General features: G+C 46.9%; 1 protein-coding gene across 2 annotated transcripts in view; it reads left to right on the top strand.

Moving 5' to 3' along the window:
- Positions 1-23976, top strand: part of LOC140388543 (RNA-binding protein 5-like) — a 67580-nt gene that overhangs the window by 34467 nt on the left and 9137 nt on the right. For both annotated transcript variants that reach the window (XM_072472919.1, XM_072472918.1), the window contains exons 13-20: positions 158-238; positions 854-947; positions 3692-3765; positions 4109-4187; positions 4278-4369; positions 11092-11259; positions 11615-11761; positions 13743-13829. In XM_072472919.1, coding sequence (XP_072329020.1) covers positions 158-238; positions 854-947; positions 3692-3765; positions 4109-4187; positions 4278-4369; positions 11092-11259; positions 11615-11761; positions 13743-13829 — 822 coding nt within the window. The remainder of the gene's footprint in view (positions 1-157; positions 239-853; positions 948-3691; positions 3766-4108; positions 4188-4277; positions 4370-11091; positions 11260-11614; positions 11762-13742; positions 13830-23976) is intronic.

Below are 23976 nucleotides of genomic sequence, written 5' to 3'. Positions count from 1 at the left end.
TGATCACCACCGGATACCATCAGCCTATTCATCTGTCGAGGTTTACTTCAGCTTCACCTGATCCGCTTCTCATCTTGATCGATAAGTGACAGGATAATGGATGGGAATTAAATATTGACTTTTTTCACCCAAAGATTTTTTTTATTAATTGTTGCAGGTGCAGCAAGGATCAGAAGATGGAAACATTGACTACAGCTATTTCCAGCCTGGACAGGATGGCTACAATCAATATGATCAAGTATGTACAAGAAGAGGAGATATTGAAATGTCCTAATTCTAGGCTTTTTGAGGCTAATGTAAAATTTCTGTATGGCTTCAGTAGTGAGATATTATAAAAAGTTGTAATAAGTCTGTCCCTTTGCCATTTTGATGATTTGCGTCCCATGCAAAACAGCTCTTTTTGTGCAGTGTTTCACACCTCGTGTTTCAAAATACTTTGTGCAGTGGACAAATATTTTGGGGTGGCAGGACTTTCATTTTCCCTTGGTGTGATCACTGGTACTGAGGACTGCAGTCCTGCTCGAGTATATCACTGAAAACAAACAATTGAGTAAACTGCATGAATGCTATGAAAATATTCTGTGTAGATTTCCTAATTCTACATCAAATTGGTCTCTGCAAATGTAACCAAATGTATTTTCAACGCATGTTGATGGTTGGACATTTCTAAGCTTAATTTACTCTTGAATGGAACAAATTGGGAAATATCAATAGTGGAATTTTCGTAAACCCCAGCCGCTGGATGTATTTCTGTGAAAAAGGTGCAATGGGTGCAATTGCTGCACTGTTAGGGGAGATCAATAATGTCTAGTCAAAGCAAAAGCCATGATGGTTTCATTTTTGTATCATTTAGGTGTCCTATGCACAAGATTATGGACAGCAAAGTGGCTCGGCAGATTCCACTCAACAAGGATTAGCAGTCTACCAGGCTCCCGCAGTAATCTCAGGTGGAACTACTGTTTTTCCCTATCTGCGGAATATTTTATTGATGCCTTTCTATTTACCTGCGCTCTCTGCAACTATGCCCTTGAATGTGCCAGATTAACATTGAGCAACCTTGTTCCTTGTGAGAAATTGCCTAGCCTCTACTTAGTGTGTAATCCACACTGAAATTGGAGAATGGTCTGATTTGATATGGATACAAACTTGAGGCTTACCGCTTTGGAGGAAGAACATTGATACTACACTGTGCTGTCCCATCCATTAAGATTGTTAGTGTTGCAGAGTTGAATAAATGTTGCTGCCCAGACTTTGAGCTCTTTTTGTTTCATATTTACTATTTCTTTTGCTCTTTTTCTCACTAGACCATCTTGCAATTTATTCTTCATTCAATGTATTATCATTTTTTGCTCCATGCAGTATTTCTCGGCGACTTTATTTTTTGATTATTGAATTGCCATTCAGTTCCATTAGCGGGCGGCACGTTAGCACAGTGGTTAACATTGTTGCTTCACACAAAGCCTACTCCCGGATAGATTTTTTTTGTTCTGAGCAGGGCGCTGATCCCGAAAGTGGAGGGAACGGAGTATTCGGCCATAGCCATCTCAGACCACGCCCCGCACTGGGTGGAACCGGAGTTGGGAGAGGAGAGGGACCAACGCCCGCTGTGGCGTTTGGATGTGGGATTACTGGCAGATGAGGTGTGCGGGAGGGTACGGGGGTGCATTGAAAGGTATTTGGAGGCCAATGACAACGGGGAGGTGCAGGTGGGGGTAGTATGGGAGGCGCTGAAGGCGGTGGTCAGGGGAGAGTTAATCTCCATCAGGGCTCACAGGAAGGAGAGAGAGAGAGTGCAGGGAAAGGGAGAGGTTGTTGGTAAGGACTTTCAATGAGGCATGGGACCGTGCCCCCGACAATGTCCGGGGCGATGATCTCTTTGATCCTGAAGCGGGATAAGGACCCACTGCAATGTGGGTCGTATAGGCTGATTTCACTCCTTAATGTGGATGCTAAGTTGCTGGCAAAAGTGCTGGCTACGAGGATTGAGGACTGTGCCCCGGGGGTGTTTCACGAGGACCAGACGGGATTTGTAAAGGGCAGGCAGCTAAACAATGTGCGGAGGCTCCTAAACGTGATTATGCCATCGGTGGAGGGAGAGGCGGAGATAGTGGCAGCTATGGATGCGGAGAAGGCCTTTGACCGAGTAGAGTGGGAGTGCCTCTGGGAATTGTTGCGGAGGTTTGGGTTTGGGGAGGGGTTTATCAGTTGGGTTACGAATCGGCGGAGGTCGGAGTATTTTCGGCTGTATTGAGGGACGAGGCAGGGGTGCCCCCTGTCCCCCCTGTTTGCATTAACAATTGAGCCTTTGGCCATGGCATTAAAGGAGTCCAGGAAATGGAGGGGGGTTGTCCGAGGGGGGAGAGGAGCATCGAGTGTCGCTGTATACGGACGACCTGTTGCTGTATGTGGCAGATCCAGTGGAGGGGATGGTGGAGGTCATGCAGATCCTAAGGGAGTTTGGGGGCTTCTCGGGCTATAAGCTCAATGTAGGGAAAAGTGAGCTCTTCGTGGTGCATCCATGGGACCAAGGAAGAGGGATAGACCTACCGTTGAGGAGGGCAGAAAGGGGCTTTCGGTACTTGGGGATCCAAGTAGCTAGGAGTTGGGGGGCCCTGCATAAACTTAATTTGACGCGGCTGGTGGAGCAGATGGAGGAGGACTTCAAACGATGGGATATGTTGCCACTCTCGCTAGCGGGCAGGGTTCAGTTGATTCAAATGATGGTCCTCCCGAGGTTTTTTTTTGTGTTCCAGTGCCTTCCTATTATGATCACCAAGGCCTTTTTTAAGAGGGTAGGCAGGAGCATTATGGGTTGTGTGGGCAAACAAGACCCCGAGGGTAAGGAGGGGGTTTCTGGAGTGTAGTAGGGACAGAGGAGGGCTGGTGTTGCCGAATCCCGGTGGCTACTATTGGGCAGCCAACGTGCCGATGGTCCGTAAGTGGGTGATGGAGGGAGAGGGGGCGGCATGGAAGAGGTTGGAGATGGTGTCCTGCAAAGGAACGAGCCTGGGGGCGCTGGTGATGGCACCGCTGCCGCTCTCGCCGACAAGGTACACCACGGGTCCGGTGGTGGCGGCAACGCTAAAGATCTGGGGGCAGTGGAGACAACACGGGTGCGATGAGAGCCTTGGTGTGGTCCCCAATCAGAGATAACATTGTTGCTTCACAGCGCCAGCGTTACAGGTTCAATTCCTGCTTGGGTCACTGTCTGTGCGGAGTCTGCACATCCTTCCCATGTCTGCATGGGTTTCCTCTGGGTGCTCCGGTTTCCTCCCAAAAGATGCTTGTTAGGTGAATTGGACATTCTGAATTCTCCTGTGTACCCGAACAGGTGCAGAGTGTGGCAACTTGGGGATTTTCACTGTAACATCATTGAGGTGTTGATGTAAACCTATTTGTGACAATTATAAAGATTATTTATTTATTATCTCCCCCTCCCACTGTGGAAAGTTTTCTCGCTCACTAACAACGCCTGGGCTTGGTTAAAATCTCCCTCCATTAGAATGAAATTGACCATAATCCTGGTTAAGGAAGAGACCTGGACAATGTACTTGCACCTCTGAAATATGTTTGGTCATGTGGGACTGCAGCATTTCTGATAGAGCTTTTGGCCTCCTGTTGATGCAATTGGACAATGCTTAATCACCTAGTTCCTCAGTAGGTTTCTAAATTCACTTTTTCTTCTTGACAGCCCCTCCCACAGTTGCTAAATCTGCAACAATTTCCCAGGATGGTCAGCCCTACCAGTCGCAGACACAATCTGAGGTATGTTAGACGTTTCTTGTATTCTCCTGTTTTATGGGTATTTAAAATTACTGTACACCAGGAAATATAAAAGTACTCTTAAGTTCACTCCATCAATCCCAGAAGTGATTTTGTGATCTCATTCAAACCGCCTTGAAAAATTCTTGTTTTTTAGTGTTTTCAATTTTCCTTCCCTCCAGCCTTCCTTGACCAAAGATTACCCAGTTGCTGCTTTTTATGCATGATGGCATGGATGACTGTGGGAATTTGGCTGTCATATTAGCTGCTCACATCATGGGTGTTGTTGATAGTATTGATTCTGTAACCTTGTTGATACTTTTAAAACTAGGTAAATGTTTTTCAGGCACAGCAAGCAGGTCAGTCGCAGAATGCAGATACCACTCCACCAAATGATTCTTCTGATTCTAAGGATTCAAGTTATCGTGAGTACCTGCCCAGATTTTACTAAGAACTTTGGATTTATTGGAGTACTTTTTATTTAGCTGCTGAGTCATGCTGTTTTTCTGTTCCAGCTGTACCAGATGTGTCCACTTATCAATATGATGAATCATCGGGATTTTACTATGATGCACAGACTGGATTCTACTATGACCCAAATTCCCAGGTACATATATAATATTGAGCAAAGCAGCAAACATTGCTTGAACTGTTCTGATTCCTTGGAACATTGAGACAAATTGGATGACTTGATGAGTGCCACAAAGGCGCAATGGGTTAAAGCAAACACTTCAATGAAATTAACAGCAGCACCTTTCTGAGAAAGCTGCGATTTAATAAATTGACTTAAGATGAAGTTAACATTTTGATTCTGTGGGGCCTAAGTATTTCAGGTTCCCATTACCAGTTTTCAGCTCAAACTGACTATGAAACTAGGTTTAGTGACAGGGATGCGTATCAGCAATAGTGTATACTAAAATACTGCTGCTTATCTGGACATTTTCCCTAATTTTTAAGTTTTTGACATTCTAACTTGTGTGGCACAAGTATGGTTTTAAACTTTGCGGGGTCCCAAGATGCATTGTTAAGATGAAATCCTCAAAGTAAAAGACACGGGTTAGGTTAAACGGCTATTTTCTTTCAAGCAATTAATACTTTGTCACAGAAGTAATTATGTCAACTTGACTATTTTAAGCAGCGCTTACGATTAGTTTGTCGAGGAAATGACTTAACAATCAGTGAAACATTTTGGTATCTAAAATATGACTTTATTTTGAGCATTGAAACAATAGGTTTGACAGCTAAATTTTAAAATATTTGAGATTTGGACTCCAGTGACATTATGTATGGGGAAGACATGGACAAGATGGCTCCCAGGGCCCATCAGTGGAAAAAGTGGCAGAGACAGCCTCTAGGACTCGGACCACTTCACTAACAGCTGAGATGCTTACTAGCACCTTGGCAGCAGAATTTGACAAACACTGATGGGTTGTGTCGGATATCTCCAAGAGGCCTTGGCTACCATTTGTTTAGTTTTGGAGAGGACCAACGAAACTGTAAAGTGGTGACACTATACATCGCATGGAGGTGTTGCCTTGTGTTACACCAACCTTCTCAAATATCCAGACTGGCGCAGGCTTGTGGATTTCACAATTTTCGAGGCATTGTGACCAGATTGCCTCTAAATCTCTGACGGCCAAAGTGAATGACCTGGCGAATCATTCCAGGAGGCAAATATCTAAGTTGTGGGGCTGCCAGAGTGGATAGAAGGCCCAACTTGTGGAGATGTTTGGGAAGATGAGATAGTGGTGGAGGGTAGACTCACTCCCTCCTGATCTGGACCCAGCCCACTAGACACTTCAATAGTCCAAAGATGTGCCCATTAGGTGGATTAACCATGCTAAATTGCCCCTTAGTGTCCTAAAGGTTAGGTGAGATTACTGGGTTACGGGCATAGGGTGGAGGCGTGGGCTTATGTAGAGTGCTCTTTCTGAGGGCCAGTGCAGACTCGGTGGGCCAAATGGCCTCCTTCTGCACTGCAGATTCTAACGAGCCTTGTCCTGGCGAAACACGGTGCGCAATAATCGTGAAATTTCACTGCTTCCAAGGAAAAGAGTGGGTCCTGAGATGGAGCATCGCAACCACAATTGGGAAGGTCAGGCCATCAGGTTTTACTAGGATGTGGGAGGGGAGCTGGCAAAGAAGCCAACGGAGTCCAGTTTGTGGTGGTGTGCCTAGTGCGGCTAAGAGTGGCTTTTGAGGGAAAATACTTTTTTGATGCATCGGGTGAGGCGGATTCTTTTGTGAAGTGTTTTTGAATATTGGGGGCGGGCATGTTGATATGTGGAATTGTCAGGGTTCCTTGTTCATGTTTGCATTTTTCTGTTCTTGTTTGGGTTGACTGTTTTGCAAGTTGGACTTGGATGATGGGGTGTTTAGTTTTAGATGGGGTTTTGTTCCATTCTAATTGTTGTGATAATATATAAAACTCCCTGTTGGAGTACTATTTTGTTCAAGGCGTTTTTATACCTTGTGTCTTTTTCGTCTTCACTCCAAGTGGGACCTTCTCTGCTAGCTGAAGAGTTAGCTAATGAGAGTGGTGCTGAGGGGTTGACTGCAGCTCATTTTAGATAATCTTTGTGTTTTTAGGGTGACATTTATTAGGAGTCGGCTTTAGTTTGTGTTCCCTGTACCGTTTTATGTATGCATATTTGGATGCAGTAATGTCGGAGGACGGCGAGTGGGAGGGGGCTGGGGGCAGGGGTAGTTTGCTGCTGGTGGATGCAGATTTCACTTTGTTTAATCTTGTTAATGGGTTAGGTGGCCATCTTGGATGGGCCTGATTGCTCTACCTTCTATGTACCTGTTGGGTAATCCGTCTTGGTGGAAATGTTTGACTCCAGATCGAGGAGGGTTGAGATACTCTCAATTCGTTTGGTCACCTGGAATGTCAAGAGTTGAATGGCCCAGTGAAAATGTTGAGGTTATTTGCCCACAGATGTGGTGTTTCTGCAAGAGGCTAATTTGTAGGTCAGAGACCAGGCATGGTTGCGGAAGGGGTGGGTGGGGCACATTTTAAAAATTCAGGCTTTGATGGTAGAGCCTGGTGTGTAGCAATTTTTAAACAATAAAAGGGTTCTGTTTTCTGCTGTAAAGATCTTGGCTGACTCCAATGGTAGGCATGTTATTATCTGTGAATCTTTGGCGGGCACCTCGGTGGTCCTGGTTTAATGGCCATGCTCCAAACTGGGACAACAACGGATTTTATTAATAAGCTGCTGTCCTCCATCTTTGATTCGGATTTGCTTCAGCTTATTTTGGGGAGCTGACTTAAACTGTTCTGGTCCCCAGCCAGGGTGGATCAACCAAGGCCCAAATCTCCTGACTCCCATCAAGGGTGGCCAGGGTGATGTTGGATTTCATGGAACAGATTTTTTTTGGTGGGGGGGTTGCACCCAGGTGATAAAATATTTTTTTCTTCTCCCATGTGCACCAGGTATACTCGTGAATCGACTTTTGTGGTGGATGGGGGTTTCCTAGCTTTGGTGGAGGGGGGAGCGGGTTACTCTGCGATTTGTGATTTCCGACCATGCTCCACATTTACATTTTGTTGATTTGACTCGAGTCCGGTCCCTCCCAGCGTCACCATGGAGATTAGATATGCATTATTAATGGACAAGATATTTTGTGAATGCATATCCACCGCCATTGGGGATTATATTAAATTTATTAAAAGTGAGTCTAATACCCCTTCAAGCTGTGGGAAGGCCTTAAGGTGGTTACCGGGGAGATACTTTCCTCCAAAGTGCACATGGAAAAGACAGGGCGAAGCGGCAGAAGCTGGTGGACTCCACCCTTGATTTGAGGTTGACCACCAGTACTCCTTTCCGCCCCCGAGTTATTGGCAAACAGGAAAAAGCTGCAGACGCAATTTGAATTTTCAACTGATCAGACGGTTGGCCAGCTGTGAGGTTTGGGGGGTGTATTTTATGAACACTGGGAGAATGTCAGCCGCCTCAGCTCACTGGCTTTCTGCAAGATTGCGCTGGTCCAGGACTAAGAGTAGATTCTGCCCCGTCTCCGTCAATGTGGCTTTGAAACATTTTATTGGGATCTCTCGATCTGAGCCTCCGTTGGAGAGTTTGGCCATGATAGATTTTTTGGGATGGTTTGTCCACCCCAGTGTTGGAGAGAGGCGTGAAGAGTTGGACCCAGAGGAAATTAGGAAATGCATTGGTTCCTGGCCTCATGGCTCCCCCAGTGAGTTTTAGAAGAAGTTTGGGGAGCCTCTAAATTTAGATATGTTTAGCGACTCCTTGTCCATTACCCTCACGCAGACCTCTATTTCCTTAATGGAACGATGAGGACCCTACAGAGTGTGCGTCGTACCAACCTATTTCACTTCTAAATGCGGACACTAAGTTACTTGCAAACGTGCTGGCACTCTGGTTGGAGCCCTGCCTCCCAGAGGTGATCTTGGAGGTCCAGACAGGCTTCGTCAAGGGTCGGCAATTGTCAGCCAATATACTTTGTCTATTAAATGTTGTCCCCTTTCCCTTTATCGGTGTCCGGACCAGCAGTGATTGTTTCCCGAGACGCTGAAAAGGTGTTTGATAGGGTGAAGTGGGGATGTCTCTTTGAAATTCTTGAGAGGTTTGGATTTGGACAAACATTTATGTCCTGGACACTGCTAGTGTCCGCAAATTCAACTTGCTGCTGAATAGGGCACGATGCAGTGATGTCCATTGTCTCCGCTCCAGTTTTCTCTGGCAATAGAACGACTTGCCATAGTGCTGAGGTCTTCCAGTAAGTGGAGGAGGATCAATTGGGAGGGGTGGATCATTTTGTGTCCTTGTACACGGATGACCTTCTTTATATTACAGACACAGCATCCACTATGGATGAGATAATTAAGCTGCTTGGGAGCTTTGGCACCTTTTCTGGGTATAAATCCTATCAGCGGAGCCTGCACTATTGAACGAGGTAACGGTGAAATGGTAGGGTGAACTGGGTCCCGTTCTGGATGATGTATGGAACAAGGCTCTTCACAGGGTCAACTCCACATCCTCATGTGCTCGACTTGGTCAGATCCAATTTACAGGGTCATCTGATCAGGGCGAGGATGAGCGGATTTTTCTCTGGTGGAGGACAGGTGAGAGCATAGTTCTCGGGTGCCGACTAACCATACTCATGTTCTGGCCTTGTTCCAAGTTCATAAGCCTTTGGGGTTTTTTCTTCACCATGTCAGAGATACTTCGATCTGGAGCCATGTTCGCTGATGGCATTGTTTGGGTATCAGTCTCGCCGGTGGTGCAGACGGGGGTGAAGGCAGGTGTCCTCGCCTTTGCGTTATTAATAGTCCGGAGATGAGTACTGCTTGGGTGGAGGTCGGGAGGTCGCCGCCTCTGCTTAGTTGGGTGACCTCATAATTCTTGCATTTGGAGAAGGTCAAGCACACCATTAGGGGGTCGGTAGAAAGGTTCCACCTAAGAGGGCAACCATTTGTTTCCTTTTTTAAAGAACTAGTCGCTTGTTTATTAGGGGGGGGGGGGTTAAGTTAATTTGTACTTTTGATTGTCGAGCTCTTTGATATTGTAATTTGGGTTAATTTTATAGTGTGTTTACAATAAAAAAATATTCAATAAGCATATTTCAAATATATATTTGAGATTTCAGATTTGAAAAATTAGATTAATTTCGTCACGTGATATTATACCTTTTTATTCATTCATGGAATGTGTGTTGCTGACGTCAGCATTTGTTACCCTTTAATTGCTACAGTCCATATGTTGTAAAATACACTCTGCTGTTGGAATAGTAGTTGCGGGGCATTGATTATGGCTCCCAAGTCTGAATGGCATGTGACTCGGAGGAGATCTTGCAGGAAGTGGTATTCCCATGCACCTGCTGCTCTTGTCCTTGGGAGGTGCTGTCAGAGGAGACTTAGATAGTTGCTGCAATGCATCTTGCGGATGGTACATACTGCCACAGTGTGTCTATGTTGGATGGGTTGTCTTGTTCTGGATGATATTGTGTTTTGAGAATGTATTGGAGCTGCACTCATCCAGGCAATTGGAAAGTATTCCTTCACGTTCCTGGCTTCTGTCTTGTCAGTGGGAGTCAGGAGGTGAATTACTCACTGCAGAATTCCCAACCTCTGGTCTGCTCTTGTATCCATAGTATTTATCTGGCTGGTTCAGTTCAGTTTTTGGTTACTAACCCCACGATCTTGATGGTGGGGGATTCAGCAATGTCATGGTGGTTAGATTCTCTCTGGAAATAGGACAGCACAGTGGGTAGCACTGTTGCTTCACAGCTCCAGGGTCCCTGGTTCGATTCCCAGCTTGGGTCACTGTCTGTGTGAAGTCTGCATGTTCTCTCCGTGTCTGGGTTTCTTCTGGGTGCTCCGGTTTCCTCCCACAAGTCCCAAAAGACGTGCTGTTATGTAATTTGGGCATTCCGAATTATTCCTGTGTACCCGAACAGGTGCCAGAATGTGACGACTAAAGTAAAAACAGTTTATTATGTCAGAATTCTGGGAGGGAAGGTCTCAGACTCCGCAGCCTTTGACAGCCCCTTCTCTCACTTGAGCTAAAGCTCACACGGGTTAATATACAGATTCAAGGGGCGGCATTAGTTGTTTCTCATTTACATACAATCAATCAACTATATTCACGTCACACTTATTACATGCAGTCAATCATCACATATTTGGTTGAAGTGGGTGTTGTCTTACCCGCCCCTAACTTCATACAGAAGTCATTCAAAACTAACCTAATAACGTGTCCTGTCTACAGCTGTAGACCTTGATCTTATCAAGCATACATTGCATGTCTTGTTTTGTGAAGCTGTTAGGACACTCCCTATACATGTCTCATGAGACAGTTTACAGGGAATGTGGCTTGCTCAGCCATTTTGTGTCATTAATATCACAAAATAGCTAACAGCCATTTTGTCTTTTCTGATATTAACAGCATTGTGTATACACTATCCATTTCTACAAATTGCCTCTTTTAAACGGGCATCTAAGCCAATGAGTACCTTTTGTTTCATCAGAACTATTCAAAAGTAATATAGGAGCACAAATGTAGTTACAGGGCCACCTATAATTTATATCATAGTCCAGTATCTCAAAATGCCCTCCAACAGAAACCAAATAAGAACAAATTGGTCACTGGGATCATTCACCTGGCTTAAACCTTTCCACCTGATATAAAATCCAAGTCAAGTGACACCACCCCTCTGAATTGGTAATTATTGTTCAGCTCAAACTGATTCTACGGTGAACAAAATTTTAAAATAACCCAGTTAAATGATTAAATGTAACACTGAATCAATGATTAGATAATGTAGGCAGTAACGTATTTGTAAAATATTTTCTTGTTTCAGTACTATTACAATGCACAGACTCAGCAGTACATGTATTGGGATGGAGAGAAAGAAACCTATTTGCCTGCTCCAGATCAAACTGCACAGCAGAACAAATCAAACCCCGGGACTAAAAGCAAAGAGGGAAAAGAGAAGAAGGAAAAGCCAAAGAGCAGGACAGCACAACAGGTTAGAATTTTGTGAGCAGCTTATGAACACTAATGAATTTGTTTCTCCCTCCCTCAATTATTCATTGCTGCTGCAACACATTAATTGTTTTTGCACCGTGGAAATTTTACTGGGATGTACCGGAAGGTGATGAATGAGTACTACCAGAGTTTACTTTGGTTACTTCTCCTTGTGGGGAATTCCTAGCCCTCTGCTTCGTGCTAAAACCCTGTGAGAATTTCTGTACATGCTAGTTCGACATTTAAAAAAACCTGCCCTTTGGGCATTGATAGCGTGCTGCCCTTGTATTTGATGGATATGTGGAAGCTAAAGATAGCATGTCAATGAACAGTTTTTTTTCCCCTTTCACCTGTAGATTGCCAAAGACATGGAGCGATGGGCTAAGAGTCTGAACAAACAGAAAGATAATGTCAAAACCGCCTTGCAGATGATTGCATCTAAAGAAGAAGAGAGGAGAGAATCTGCAGCAGCTGATGCAGGATTTGCTTTGTTTGAGAAAAGGGTACGATTGTGGAATTCAAAAGTTGGATGCATTTCTTTTGTTGCGGGAATGGGGTGAGGGAGGATGCCTGGATCTAAGGGAGTGCAGAAAGAGCTGAAGGTGGATAAGGAAAGTAAAGAGGGTGAATGAGGACCGAATCTCAAAAAAAAAAAAGGTTTTCTGCAAATGCAAAAAATAAAATTGTGATGTGGGACCCCCTGAGAGAAGAGTCACTTAGATAACAAACTCAAGGGCCAGTACTTTGCTTCTGTTTACAAAAAGGAAACTGAGTAGATAAATCCTGGATTGGTTTAAATTTTGAGATTAGAAATGCCACAATAAGAAGACAATATGCAATTAAAGATGACAAATTACTGGGTTCTCATAGGATTATATGTATATTATGATGGAAATTGGGGAATAAATAATACAAATTCTGTTTTGAGTTCTATTGTAATACCCATTTTCAAACACACTGCCAAACTGGGTGATAAGAGGTCAGTTAGTTTAAAGGCTACAACATTACCCCACCATAGATAATAGTAATCGCTTATTGTCACATGTTGGCTTCAATAAAGTTACTGTGAAAGGCCCCTAGTCGCCACATTCCGGCGCCTGTTCGGGGGGGGGCGGTACGGGAATTGAGCCCACGCTGCTGCCTTGTTCTGCATTACAAGCCAGCTGTTTAGCCCACTGTGCTAAACCAGCCCATTAACCAGATGTTAATGAAGGGGTGGCACAGTGGTTAGCACTGCAGCCTACAGCGCTGAGGACCCGGGTTCGAATCCCGGCCCTGGGCCACTGTCTGGAGTTTGAACATTCTCCCCTGTCGGTTTCACCCCCACAACCCAAAAATGTGCAGGTTAAGTGGATTGGCCACACTAAATTGCCCCTTAATTGGAAGAAAATAATAATTGGGTACTCTAATGTTTTTTTTAAAAAGTAGTTGCTAACGACGGAGTTGCTCAATATCCGGATTGGAAGGGGGGTGGAGTGGAGGGAGGAGAAGAGATGCAGCAGAAATTGGTGATTTCAGAAAAGGGTGGTTAGAAGCCTTGATAGTTTGATGAACCAATGGATATGAGGGTAATGAGTGGGCGTGTACACTGACTTTCAGAAAGCCTTTGAAAAATTATTGTACTGGAGAATGAGTTGTGAAATTAGGGACAGGGTAGCAGGGTTTGCCTTTTTCTGCTGTTCACTGCATCAATCATTGAGTATAGATCTAAGACAGTGGTGCCTAGATTTGTGGATTACAAACGAGAGGCATAATATAATGACCAATACAGAGGACTGAAGAAACATTAAGGAGATATTGATAAGATGGTGGAGTGGACATGAGTGGTAAATGTCATTCAGTGTACTAAATGTGAGGTAGTATGTTTTTTTATTTATTATGGGGCAAGACTAGATGGTCTGGGAGAGCAGATGGTTTTAGGGGTAATGGGGCTGACAAGCCATTAAAAGCAGTACCTCGTAGAGCAGACCATAAGACGGTAATGGAATACTTTGTTTTATGGTAAGGCATACAGAATTAGAGATATAATTGTGAATTTGTGCAACCAGAATGTTGGGACAATGGAGAGAAAGCAATGCGGATTCACTAAAGTGCTACCTGCTCTGAGAGAGTGCAAAGAAAAACGTGCATTCAGCTGTCTTTGCTAGGGCAGAGGGCCTTACATAAAGATGTTTTTTTAAATGAAGATATATGACAAAGATAAAACAGTGCTATGTCAGTGGTTGAAGAACCTAAAATGAGGGGACACGTGAGATTTAGGACGGAGAGACACCCTATTTGTATTGTAATTCTTAGTAGTCCACTGAGGGTTCCTAGTGGCTGATGGTAAGTACTTCATCGCTAAAGAACTTGCTGCAAAAGGCTGCAACTTTGTTGCACAGCCAGATTGTGTCCTAAAATATCCATCATTCCTGCCTTCAATTCTCTCCTCAATATTCTTCAAAGCTGCAATAATTTAATGGGTATTAAACTCATCTGTTACAGGGGATGATGGAACGGCAGCCAATGGTACTAGAACCTTTCAGTGGTTTAGTGGAGCACCTACGAGATGATGATGAAAGTCCATTAAAGGTTTGAATGTCTTCAAGTCTCAGTTGCTTTCTCCTTTTTTAAACCATCAGTTTAGCTGTCTGAGGTGACTGTCTGACGACCATTTAATTGCCCTTCACTGGTGCAAATTCTGCTAAGTGATGCATATCTTTGGAATATGGGGCGGCATGTGATGCAGTGGTTAGCACTGGGACTGCGGCGCTGAGGACCCAGGTTCGAATCCCGATTCAGAGTCACGTCCGTGTGGAGTTTGCACATTCTCCCCTTGTCTGCGTGGGTTTCATCCCCACAACCTAAAGATGTGCAGTTTAGTTGGATTGGCCACACTAAATTGCTCCTTAATTGGGAAAAATAAGTAATTGGGGACTCTAAATTTATTTTTTTAAGAAATCTTTGGAACAGGGTAATGCCTCATGATTTTTATCCTTTGTGACGGTGGTCATTGAAAGGTACCAGAAATACAAACTTTGTTGGAGGACAACCATGACCACTCTGTGATCCATTTGAAGCCAGCTGAAATTTGAAATTTTGACCCGAAGGTAGAAATGGAACTGGAATTGTATAAAACAACAGTTTGAAAGATCATTATTTTTCCTTTGTATACCATAGCTTGCTACATTGATGTATGCCATTTTGCTGAGTTGCGATTTCCTCAACCCGTAAACTCCACCTGAACTATTAAAGCCAACTCCACTTTCTCAGTTTGCATATGAGAATATACAAAACCGGTGAGTGGCACGATGGTGCAGTGGCTAGCACTGCTGCCTCACAGTGCCAAGGACCCGGGTTCGATCCTGGCACCAGGTCACTGTCCGTGTTGAGTTTGCACATTCTCCCCGTGTCTGTGTGGGTCTCACCCCCACAACCCAAAGATGTGCAGGCCAGTTGTATTGGCCACACTAAATTACCCCTTAATTGGGAAAAAAAAAGAATTGGGTACATTAAATAACATATTTTAATGGAGAATATACAAAACCATAATGAAATTAGATGACAAATAAATCATTAAGTGCAGGTGGATTTGGTTAATCATTCCGGTTTATGCAATTGGGAGGTTTTTTTTGTATCTCATCTCAATGAAAGTTTTTTTTTTTTTTTTTTTTTTTATAAATGTTTTATTGAAAATTTTTTCCCAAACAACAATTTTTCCCCTCTTACAAAGCAAACGCAACAATAACAATACAGAAATTTTAAACAATACACAAGTAACAAAACCCCTTTATCTTTGACCTAAACTAAACCCCCCCTCCCCCCCCCCCCTCCCCCTGGGTTGCTGCTGCTGGTCATCTGTCTTCCCTCTAACGTTCCCCTAGGTAGTCGAGAAATGGCTGCCACCGCCTGGTGAACCCTTGAGCCGATCCTCTCAGGGCAAACTTTATCTGCTCCAGTTTAATGAACCCCGCCATATCATTTACCCAGGCCTCCAGTCCGGGGGGTTTCGCCTCCTTCCACATGAGTAGGATCCTGCGCCGGGCTACTAGGGACGCAAAGGCCACAACGTCGGCCTCTTTCGCCTCCTGCACTCCCGACTCTTCCGCAACTCCAAATAGAGCTAACCCCCAGCCTGGTTTGACCCGGGCCTTCACCACCCGCGAAATCACTCCCGTCACTCCCTTCCAATACCCTTCCAGTGCCGGGCATGCCCAAAACATATGTGCGTGGTTTGCCGGGCTCCCGCCACACCTCCCACATTTGTCCTCCACTCCAAAGAACCTGCTCAATCTTGCTCCCGTTATGTGTGCTCTATGTAGCACCTTAAATTGAATCAGGCTAAGCCTGGCGCATGAGGAAGAGGAATTTACCCTGCTTAGGGCATCAGCCCACATACCCTCCTCTATCTCCTCCCCTAGTTCTTCTTCCCACTTTCCTTTTAGTTCGCCCACCGACTCCTCCCCCTCTTCCCTCATCTCTCGGTAAATCTCTGACACCTTGCCCTCTCCGACCCACACCCCTGAAAGCACCCTGTCCTGTATCCCCTGTGTCGGGAGCAATGGAAATTCCCTCACCTGTTGTCTAGTAAATGCCCTCACCTGCATATATCTCAAGAAATTTCCCCGGGGCAACTTATACTTTTCCTCCAATGCTCCCAAGCTCGCAAAAGTCCCATCTATAAATAAATCTCCCACCCTCCTAATTCCCAACTGGAACCAGCTCTGAAATCCTCCATCCATTCTTCCTGGGGCGAACCTATGGTTGTTCCTGATTGGGGACCCCACCAGGGCTCCCCGCACCCCTCTCTGTCGCCTCCACTGTCCCCAGATATTCAATGTTGCCGCCACCACCGGGTTCGTGGTAAACTTTTTAGGTGAGATCGGTAGCGGCGCCGTCACCAGCGCCTCTAAACTCGTCCCTTTACAGGACTTTCTCTCCAGTCTTTCCCACGCCGCTCCCTCACCCTCCATCATCCATTTACGTATCATTGCCACATTGGCGGCCCAATAGTAATCGCCCAAGTTCGGTAGTGCCAATCCTCCTCTGTCCCTACTACGCTGAAGGAACCCCCTCCTTACTCTCGGAACTTTCCCTGCCCACACGAAGCTCGTGATGCTCCTGTCTATTTTATTAAAAAAGGTCTTCGTGATTAGTATAGGGAGACATTGAAATACAAATAAGAACCTCGGGAGGACCATCATCTTAATTGCTTGCACCCTGCCCGCCAGCGATAGAGGCTGCATGTCCCACCTCTTGAAGTCCTCCTCCATTTGTTCTACCAACCGTGTCAGATTAAGTCTGTGCAAGGTTCCCCAGCTCCTAGCGATCTGAATCCCCAGGTATCGGAAGTTTCTTTCCACTTTCCTTAGAGGCAAGCCTTCTATCTCTCTACTCTGGTCCCCTGGATGTATCACAAATAATTCACTCTTCCCCATGTTTAGCCTATACCCCGAGAAATCCCCGAACCCCCTCAAAATTCGCATAACCTCTATCATTCCCCCCGCTGGGTCCGACACGTATAACAATAGGTCATCCGCATATAACGAGACTCGGTGTTCTTCTCCCCCTCTAATCACCCCTCTCCATTTCCTGGAGTCTCTCAACGCCATGGCCAGAGGTTCAATTGCCAACGCGAACAACAATGGAGACAGCGGGCATCCCTGTCTTGTTCCCCTATATAGTCGGAAATACTCCGATCTATGTCGACCTGTAACTACGCTTGCCGTTGGAGCCCCATAAAGAAGTCTAACCCAGCTAATAAACCCGTTCCCAAACCCAAACCTCCTTAACACTTCCCATAAATACTCCCACTCCACCCTATCAAATGCCTTCTCTGCGTCCATTGCCGCCACTATCTCTGCCTCCCCCTCCACTGGGGGCATCATTATCACCCCTAATAGTCGTCGCACGTTAACATTCAGTTGTCTCCCTTTTACGAACCCTGTCTGGTCTTCGTGCACCACCCCCGGGACACAGTCCTCTATCCTCGATGCCAGTACCTTTGCCAACAATTTGGCGTCCACGTTCAACAATGAAATGGGTCTATAGGACCCGCACTGCAACGGATCTTTATCCCTCTTCAAAATTAACGATATCGTCGCCTCCGACATCGTCGGGGGTAGAGTCCCCCCTTTCCTGGCCTCATTGAACGTCCTCACCATCAACGGGGCCAACAAGTCCACATATTTTCTGTAATACTCCACCGGGAACCCGTCTGGTCCTGGGGCCTTCCCTGCTTGCATGCTTCCCAGTCCCTTAATAACCTCGTCCACCCCAATCGGTGCCCCCAGGCCTACCACCCCCCGCTCCTCCACTTTCGGGAACCTCAATTGGTCCAGGAACTGCCGCATCCCCTCCTCTCCCTCTGGGGGTTGAGACCTATACAGTTCCTCATAGAAGGTCTTGAACACCTCATTTATCTTTCCTGCCCTTCGCACCGTGTCTCCCCTTTCGTCTCTAATTCCTCCTATTTCCCTCGCTGCTGCCCTCTTTCGCAATTGATGAGCCAACAGGCGACTCGCCTTTTCCCCATATTCATACCTCCTCCCCTGTGCCTTCCTCCACAGTACCTCCGCCTTTCTGGTGGTCAGAAGGTCAAATTCCGTCTGGAGTCGTCTCCTCTCCCTGTACAATTCCTCCTCCGGGGTCTCTGCAAATTCCCTATCCACCCTTAAAATCTCCCCCAGTAATCTTTCCCTTTCCTTGGCCTCTGTTTTCCTTTTGTGGGCCCCAATGGAGATCAGCTCTCCTCTGACCACCGCTTTTAGTGCTTCCCATACCACTCCCACAGGGACCTCGCCGTCGTCATTGACCTCCAGGTATCTCTCAATACACCCCCGCACTCTTGCACACACTCCCTCATCCGCCATCAGTCCCACATCTAATCGCCAGAGTGTTCTCTGCTCCCTTTCCTCTCCTAATTCCAGGTCCACCCAATGTGGGGCATGATCCGAAACCGCTATGGCTGAGTACTCAGCTTCTTCCACCCTAGAGATCAACGACCTTCCCAAAACAAAAAAATCTATCCGGGAGTACACTTTATGGACATGGGAGAAGAAGGAATACTCCCTAGCCCTAGGTCTAAGAAATCGCCATGGATCCACTCCCCCCATTTGGTCCATAAACCCCTTAAGTACCTTGGCCGCTGCCGGCCTTCTTCCGGTCCTTGAGCTGGATCTATCTAGCCCCGGGTCCAGCACCGTATTAAAGTCCCCTCCTAAAATCAAGTTTCCTACCTCCAGGTCCGGTATACGCCCCAGCATCCGTCTCATAAATCCCGCATCGTCCCAGTTTGGGGCATACACGTTAACCAACACGACCTCCATTCCCTCCAGCCTGCCACTCACCATTACATATCTACCTCCGCTATCTGCTACGATGTTCTTTGCTTCAAATGCGACCTGTTTCCCCACCAAAATGGCCACCCCTCTATTCTTTGCGTCCAGTCCTGAGTGGAACACCTGTCCCACCCATCCTTTCCTTAGCCTAACTTGGTCCGCCACCTTTAGGTGCGTCTCTTGGAGCATAACCACGTCTGCCCTTAGTCCTTTCAAATGCGCGAGCACTCGGGCCCTTTTTATCGGTCCGTTCAGGCCTCTCACGTTCCACGTGATCAGCCTCACTAGGGGGCTACCTGCCCCCCTCCCGTGTCGACTAGCCATTACCTTCTCTAGGCCAGTCCCATATCCCGCCTCCGCGCTCCCGCTCGCTCCCCCAGCGTCGCACACCATCCCCGCCCACCCACTCTTTAGCCATTTCCTTTTGGATTTCCGCAGCAGCAACCCAGTTGTCCCCCCCCCCCTTCTCCCTCCCTCCTCCCCTCCCCGCTAGATCTCTTTCTAGCTTGATTGCTCCCCCCATATTACTTCCGTAAGTCAGCTGACTTCAACTGACCCCGGCTACTCCTGCTCACTCCTCGACCCCCCCCATGTGGGGAACTCCCATCCGCCTTGCGCCTGTCTTCCCGCCTTATTCTTTCTGGTGCGGGAACATCCCTTTACCTGACCCGCCTCTTATGGCGCAGCTCCCTTTCCCCTCCCCCTCCCCTTCCCCATTCTCCAACTATGTCCCGTCTTTCCCCCCTCACCGGCGCCCACATTTCCCCAATGTCTCCCCCCTTCCCTGTTTACTTCTCAATTAACTTCCACCGTAACATTAACAATAACATTTCCTGCAGCATCAGTCCCTCAGTTCCGATCCAATTTCTCTTCTTTGATGAAGGTCCATGCTTCCTCCGCCGTCTCGAAATAATGGTGTCTCTCCTGATACGTGACCCATAGTCTTGCCGGCTGCAGCATCCCGAACTTCACCTTCCTTTTATGCAACACCTCTTTGGCTCGGTTGAAGCTCGCCCTCCTTCTCGCCACCTCCGCACTCCAATCCTGGTATACCCGTACCACTGCATTCTCCCATCTGCTACTCCGCACCTTTTTAGCCCATCTCAGGACCTCTTCTCTATCCTTAAGGCGGTAAAATCGCACGATTATCGCCCTGGGTGGTTCTCCCGCTTTTGGTCTTCTCGCCGGAATCCGATTTGCCCACTCCACCTCCAAGGGGCCCGTAGGGGCCTCAGCACCCATCAGTGAGCTCAGCATCGTACTTGCGTACGCTCCACAGTCCACTCCTTCCACACCCTCAGGGAGACCCAGTATCCGAAGGTTCTTCCTTCGCGCTCCATTTTCTAGGGCTTCGATCCTTTCAGTACACTTTTTATGAAGTGCCTCGTGCGTCTGTGTCTTAACCGCCAGGCCCAGGATCTCGTCCTCAATATCTGTCACCTTCTGCTCCACCACACGGAGCTCTGTCTCCTGGGTCTTTAATGTCTCCTTGAGCCCCTCAATTGCCTGTAGCAACGGGGTCAGCACCTCCCTCTTCAGCAGCTCCACGCACCGTCTCACAATTTCATCCTGCTCAGGCCCCCATGTCGCCTGCGCTTTCTCCGCCGCCATCTTGTACTTCTCTCTTTCTGACCCTTTGGTCGACGATTCCTCGCGCTGCAGCCGCCGCCGCCGGTTTTTTCCTCCTTCGTTTGGGGGGGACTCCCTTCTCATACACCACACACCGGGTTGCGTCGTCGAAAAATTCCCCGTTGGGGCTCTTAAAAGAGCCCGAAGGTCCGTCGGAGCTGGAGCCGCCGAAGCGTGCGGCTAGCTAGGCATCACCGCAACCGGAAGTCCCTTCAGTGGCCTTGATGAGGTCTTTTCACAGTTGTTCCCTCTGCTGCTAGAATTCACCTTTGATACAGGCCCTCAGGTCAGCTTGCAGCTTTAAGCTTGCCCTTCCCCCGCCTGCATGCTGGAAGAGGCCCTGTTTATCCTGTAGTTGCAGCCAAATCTTTCACTGTTTCTGCGTGTGTCTGGCAACCAAGAGACATACCCTTCCTGGGGGACACTGTCGGGGGAATATTGCCGCCTTCTTCCCACACCGGGAAATGTCAAACAAATGCCGTGGGGGCCCTGTAAAAGAGCCCAAAAGTCCGTTCCAAGCAGGAGCTGCCGAATATGCGACCTAGCTCTGCATAGCCGCACCCGGAAGTCGCTGATCTCAATGAAAGTTAACAGTACTTCTGCAATGTTCTTGCCTTCACTTCAATTTCTGCTGTACTTCTGCGCTAATATGAAAGGCTGACATGATAGGCAGAGAAATCAAGGGCCAGAATCAGATAAGGATACAGTAAAAAATATAATGGACGGGACAAGGAACGTTAAAAGGACTAGCCGTAAGATTTTGTACCTGAACACTCGGAGCATTGAAAATAAAATGGATGAATTAGTTACGCAGATAGATATGAAGGGGTATGATATACTTGGGATTATGGAGGCATGGCTCCAAGGTGGGCAGCACGGTAGCATTGTGGATAGCACAATTGCTTCACAGCTCCAGGGTCCCAGGTTCGATTCCGGCTTGGGTCACTGTCTGTGCGGAGTCTGCACATCCTCCCCATGTGTGCGTGGGTTTCCTCCGGGTGCTCCGGTTTCCTTCCACAGTCCAAAGATGTGCAGGTTAGGTGGATTGGCCATGATAAATTGCCCATAGTGTCCAAAATTGCCCTTAGTGTTGGGTGGAGGTGTTGACTTGGGTAGGGTGCCCTTTTCAAGAGCCGGTGCAGACTCGATGGGCCGAACGGCCTCCTTCTGCACTGTAAATTCTATGAAGGTGACCAAGAGCAGCCTTCTCGAAGGTCAACCCACGGAAAGCCACTGGTCCGGATGGGGTACCCGGACGAGCACTCTGGTCTTGCGCGGATCAGCTGGCGGGGGTATTCGCAGACATCCTCAACCTCTCTCTGCAACAATCTGAGGTCCCTATCTGCTTCAAGAAGACGACCATCATCCCTGTACCAAAAAAAAGTCAAGCAGCGTGCCTTAATGACTATCGTCCAGTGGCTCTGACATCCATCATCATGAAGTGCTTCGTAAGGTTAGTCATGGCACGAATCAACTCCAGCCTCCCGGATTGCCTTGATCCACTACAGTTTGCCTACCGCTGCAACAGGTCCACAACAGACGCCATCTCCATGGCCCTGCACTCTACCCTGGAACACCTAGATAATTAAGACACCTATGTCAGACTCTACTTATCAACTACAGCTCAGCCTTCAACACCATTATTCCTACGAAACTCATTTCCAAACTCCTTGGCCTCGGCTCCTCCCTCTGCAACTGGATCCTGAACTTTCTAACCCACAGGCCACAATCAGAAAAGATGGGCAACAACACCTCCTCCACGATCATCCTCAACACCGGTGCCCCACAAAGGCTCTGTCCTCAGCTCCCTACTTATACCCCTTATACACCTAATTCTGTGGCCAAATTCCACATCAACTCGATTTTCAAATTTGCTGATGACACCACCGTAGTGGATCGGATTTCAAACAATGACGAGACAGAGTACAGGAATGAGATAGAGAATCTGGTGAACTGGTACGACGACAATAATCTCTACCTCAATGTGAACAAAACGAAGGAGATTGTCATCGACTTCAGGAACGTAGTGGAGAACATGTATCTGTCTACATCAATGGAAATGCAATAGAAAGGGGTCGAGAGCTTTCAAGTTTTTAGGTGACAGAACACCAACAGCCTGACCTGGTCGTCTCCCTCCCCCCCCCCCCCCCCCCCCCCCCAATGCCGACGCTATAGTTAAGAAAGCCCACCAATGACTACTTTCTCAGAAGACTAAGGAAATTTGGCATGTCAGCTACGACCCTCACCAACTTCTACAGATGCACCATAGAAAGCATTCTCTCTGGTTGTATCACAGCCTGGTATGGAGCCTGCTCTTCCCAAGACCGCAGGAAACTACAAAAGGTTGTGAATGTAGCCCAGTCCATGACTCAAACCAGCCTCCCATCTATTGACTCTATCTTTAATTCCCGCTGCCTCAGAAAGGCAGCCAGTATAATTAAAGACCCCATGCACCCCGGACATACTCTCTTCACCTTCTTCCGTCAGGAAAAAGTACCCAAACTTTGAGGTCACGTACAAACCGACTCAAGAACAACTTCTTCCCTACTGCCATCAGACTTTTGAATGGACCTACCTCGTATTAAGTTGATCCTTTCTCTGCACCTTGCTATGGCTGTTACATTATATTCCGCAGTCTCTCCTTCCTTCCCTATGTATGGTATGCATTGTTTGTACAGCATGCAAGAAACAATACTTTTCACTGTATACTAATACATGTGACAATAATAAATCAAATCAAAGAATGGGAGCTAAACATTGAGGGCTATTAAGCTTTTATGAAGGATGGGCAGAAATGAAAAGGTGGTGGAGTTGCATTGTTGATTAAATCAAGTCTGCTCTGACCCTTTGAAAGAGCCCCATGCTCCCACCCTATCTCCATAACCACGTAACCCTACCTAACGTTTTGGACACTAAAGGGCAATTTAGCATGGCCATCCACCTGAACTGCACATCTTTGGACTGTGGGAATATACCGGAGCACCCAGAGGAAACCCACGCAGATGTGGGGAGAACATGCAAGCTCCACACAAGGTCAGAATTGAACCTGTCCCTGGCACTGAGAGGCAGATGTGCTAGCCACTGTGCCACCCTTGTTGAGGAAAGATATTAGTACAGACAATGTGAAATATGTATGGGACAAGGTAAGAAACACCAAGGGGGGCGGGGGCAGCACGGTGGCAGTGGGTTAGCCCTGCAGCCTCACAGCGCCAAGGTCCCAGGTTCGATCCCGGCTCTGGGTCACTGTCCGTGAGGAGTTTGCACATTCTCTCGGTGTTTGCGTGGGTTTCGCTCCCACAACCCAAAGATGTGCAGGCTAGGTGGATTGGCCATGCTAAATTGCCCCTTAATTGGAATAAATGAATTGGGTACTCTAAATTTAATTTAAAAAAGAAACACCAAGGGAGAAAAACAATCGTAGGGGTGGTATACAGACCACCAAACTGTAGTGGTAATGTTGGGAATAGCAATAGACAGGAAATCAAATGCGTGTGATAAAGGAGCATCTGTGATTATGGGTGACTTCAATCTGCATATAGAATGGGTGAGTCAAATTAGTCACAGTGCAATAGAGGAGGAATTTCTGGAGTGTATATGGGATGGTATTCTGTACCAATACGTTGAGGAACCAACAAGGGATCAAGCCATCTTGGACTGGTATTGTGCAATGAGAGAGGATTAGTTGGCAATCTAGTTGAGAAAACGCCCTTGGGAATGAGTGACCATAATATGCTAGAATTCTTACTCAAGGTGGATAGTAAGGTAGTTAA

Source organism: Scyliorhinus torazame, chromosome 13 (genome assembly GCF_047496885.1).
Source record: "Scyliorhinus torazame isolate Kashiwa2021f chromosome 13, sScyTor2.1, whole genome shotgun sequence".
Taxonomy (NCBI): Eukaryota; Metazoa; Chordata; class Chondrichthyes; order Carcharhiniformes; family Scyliorhinidae; genus Scyliorhinus; species Scyliorhinus torazame.
Note: the sequence above shows the minus strand (reverse complement) of the source record. Positions and strands in the feature narration are given on the sequence as shown.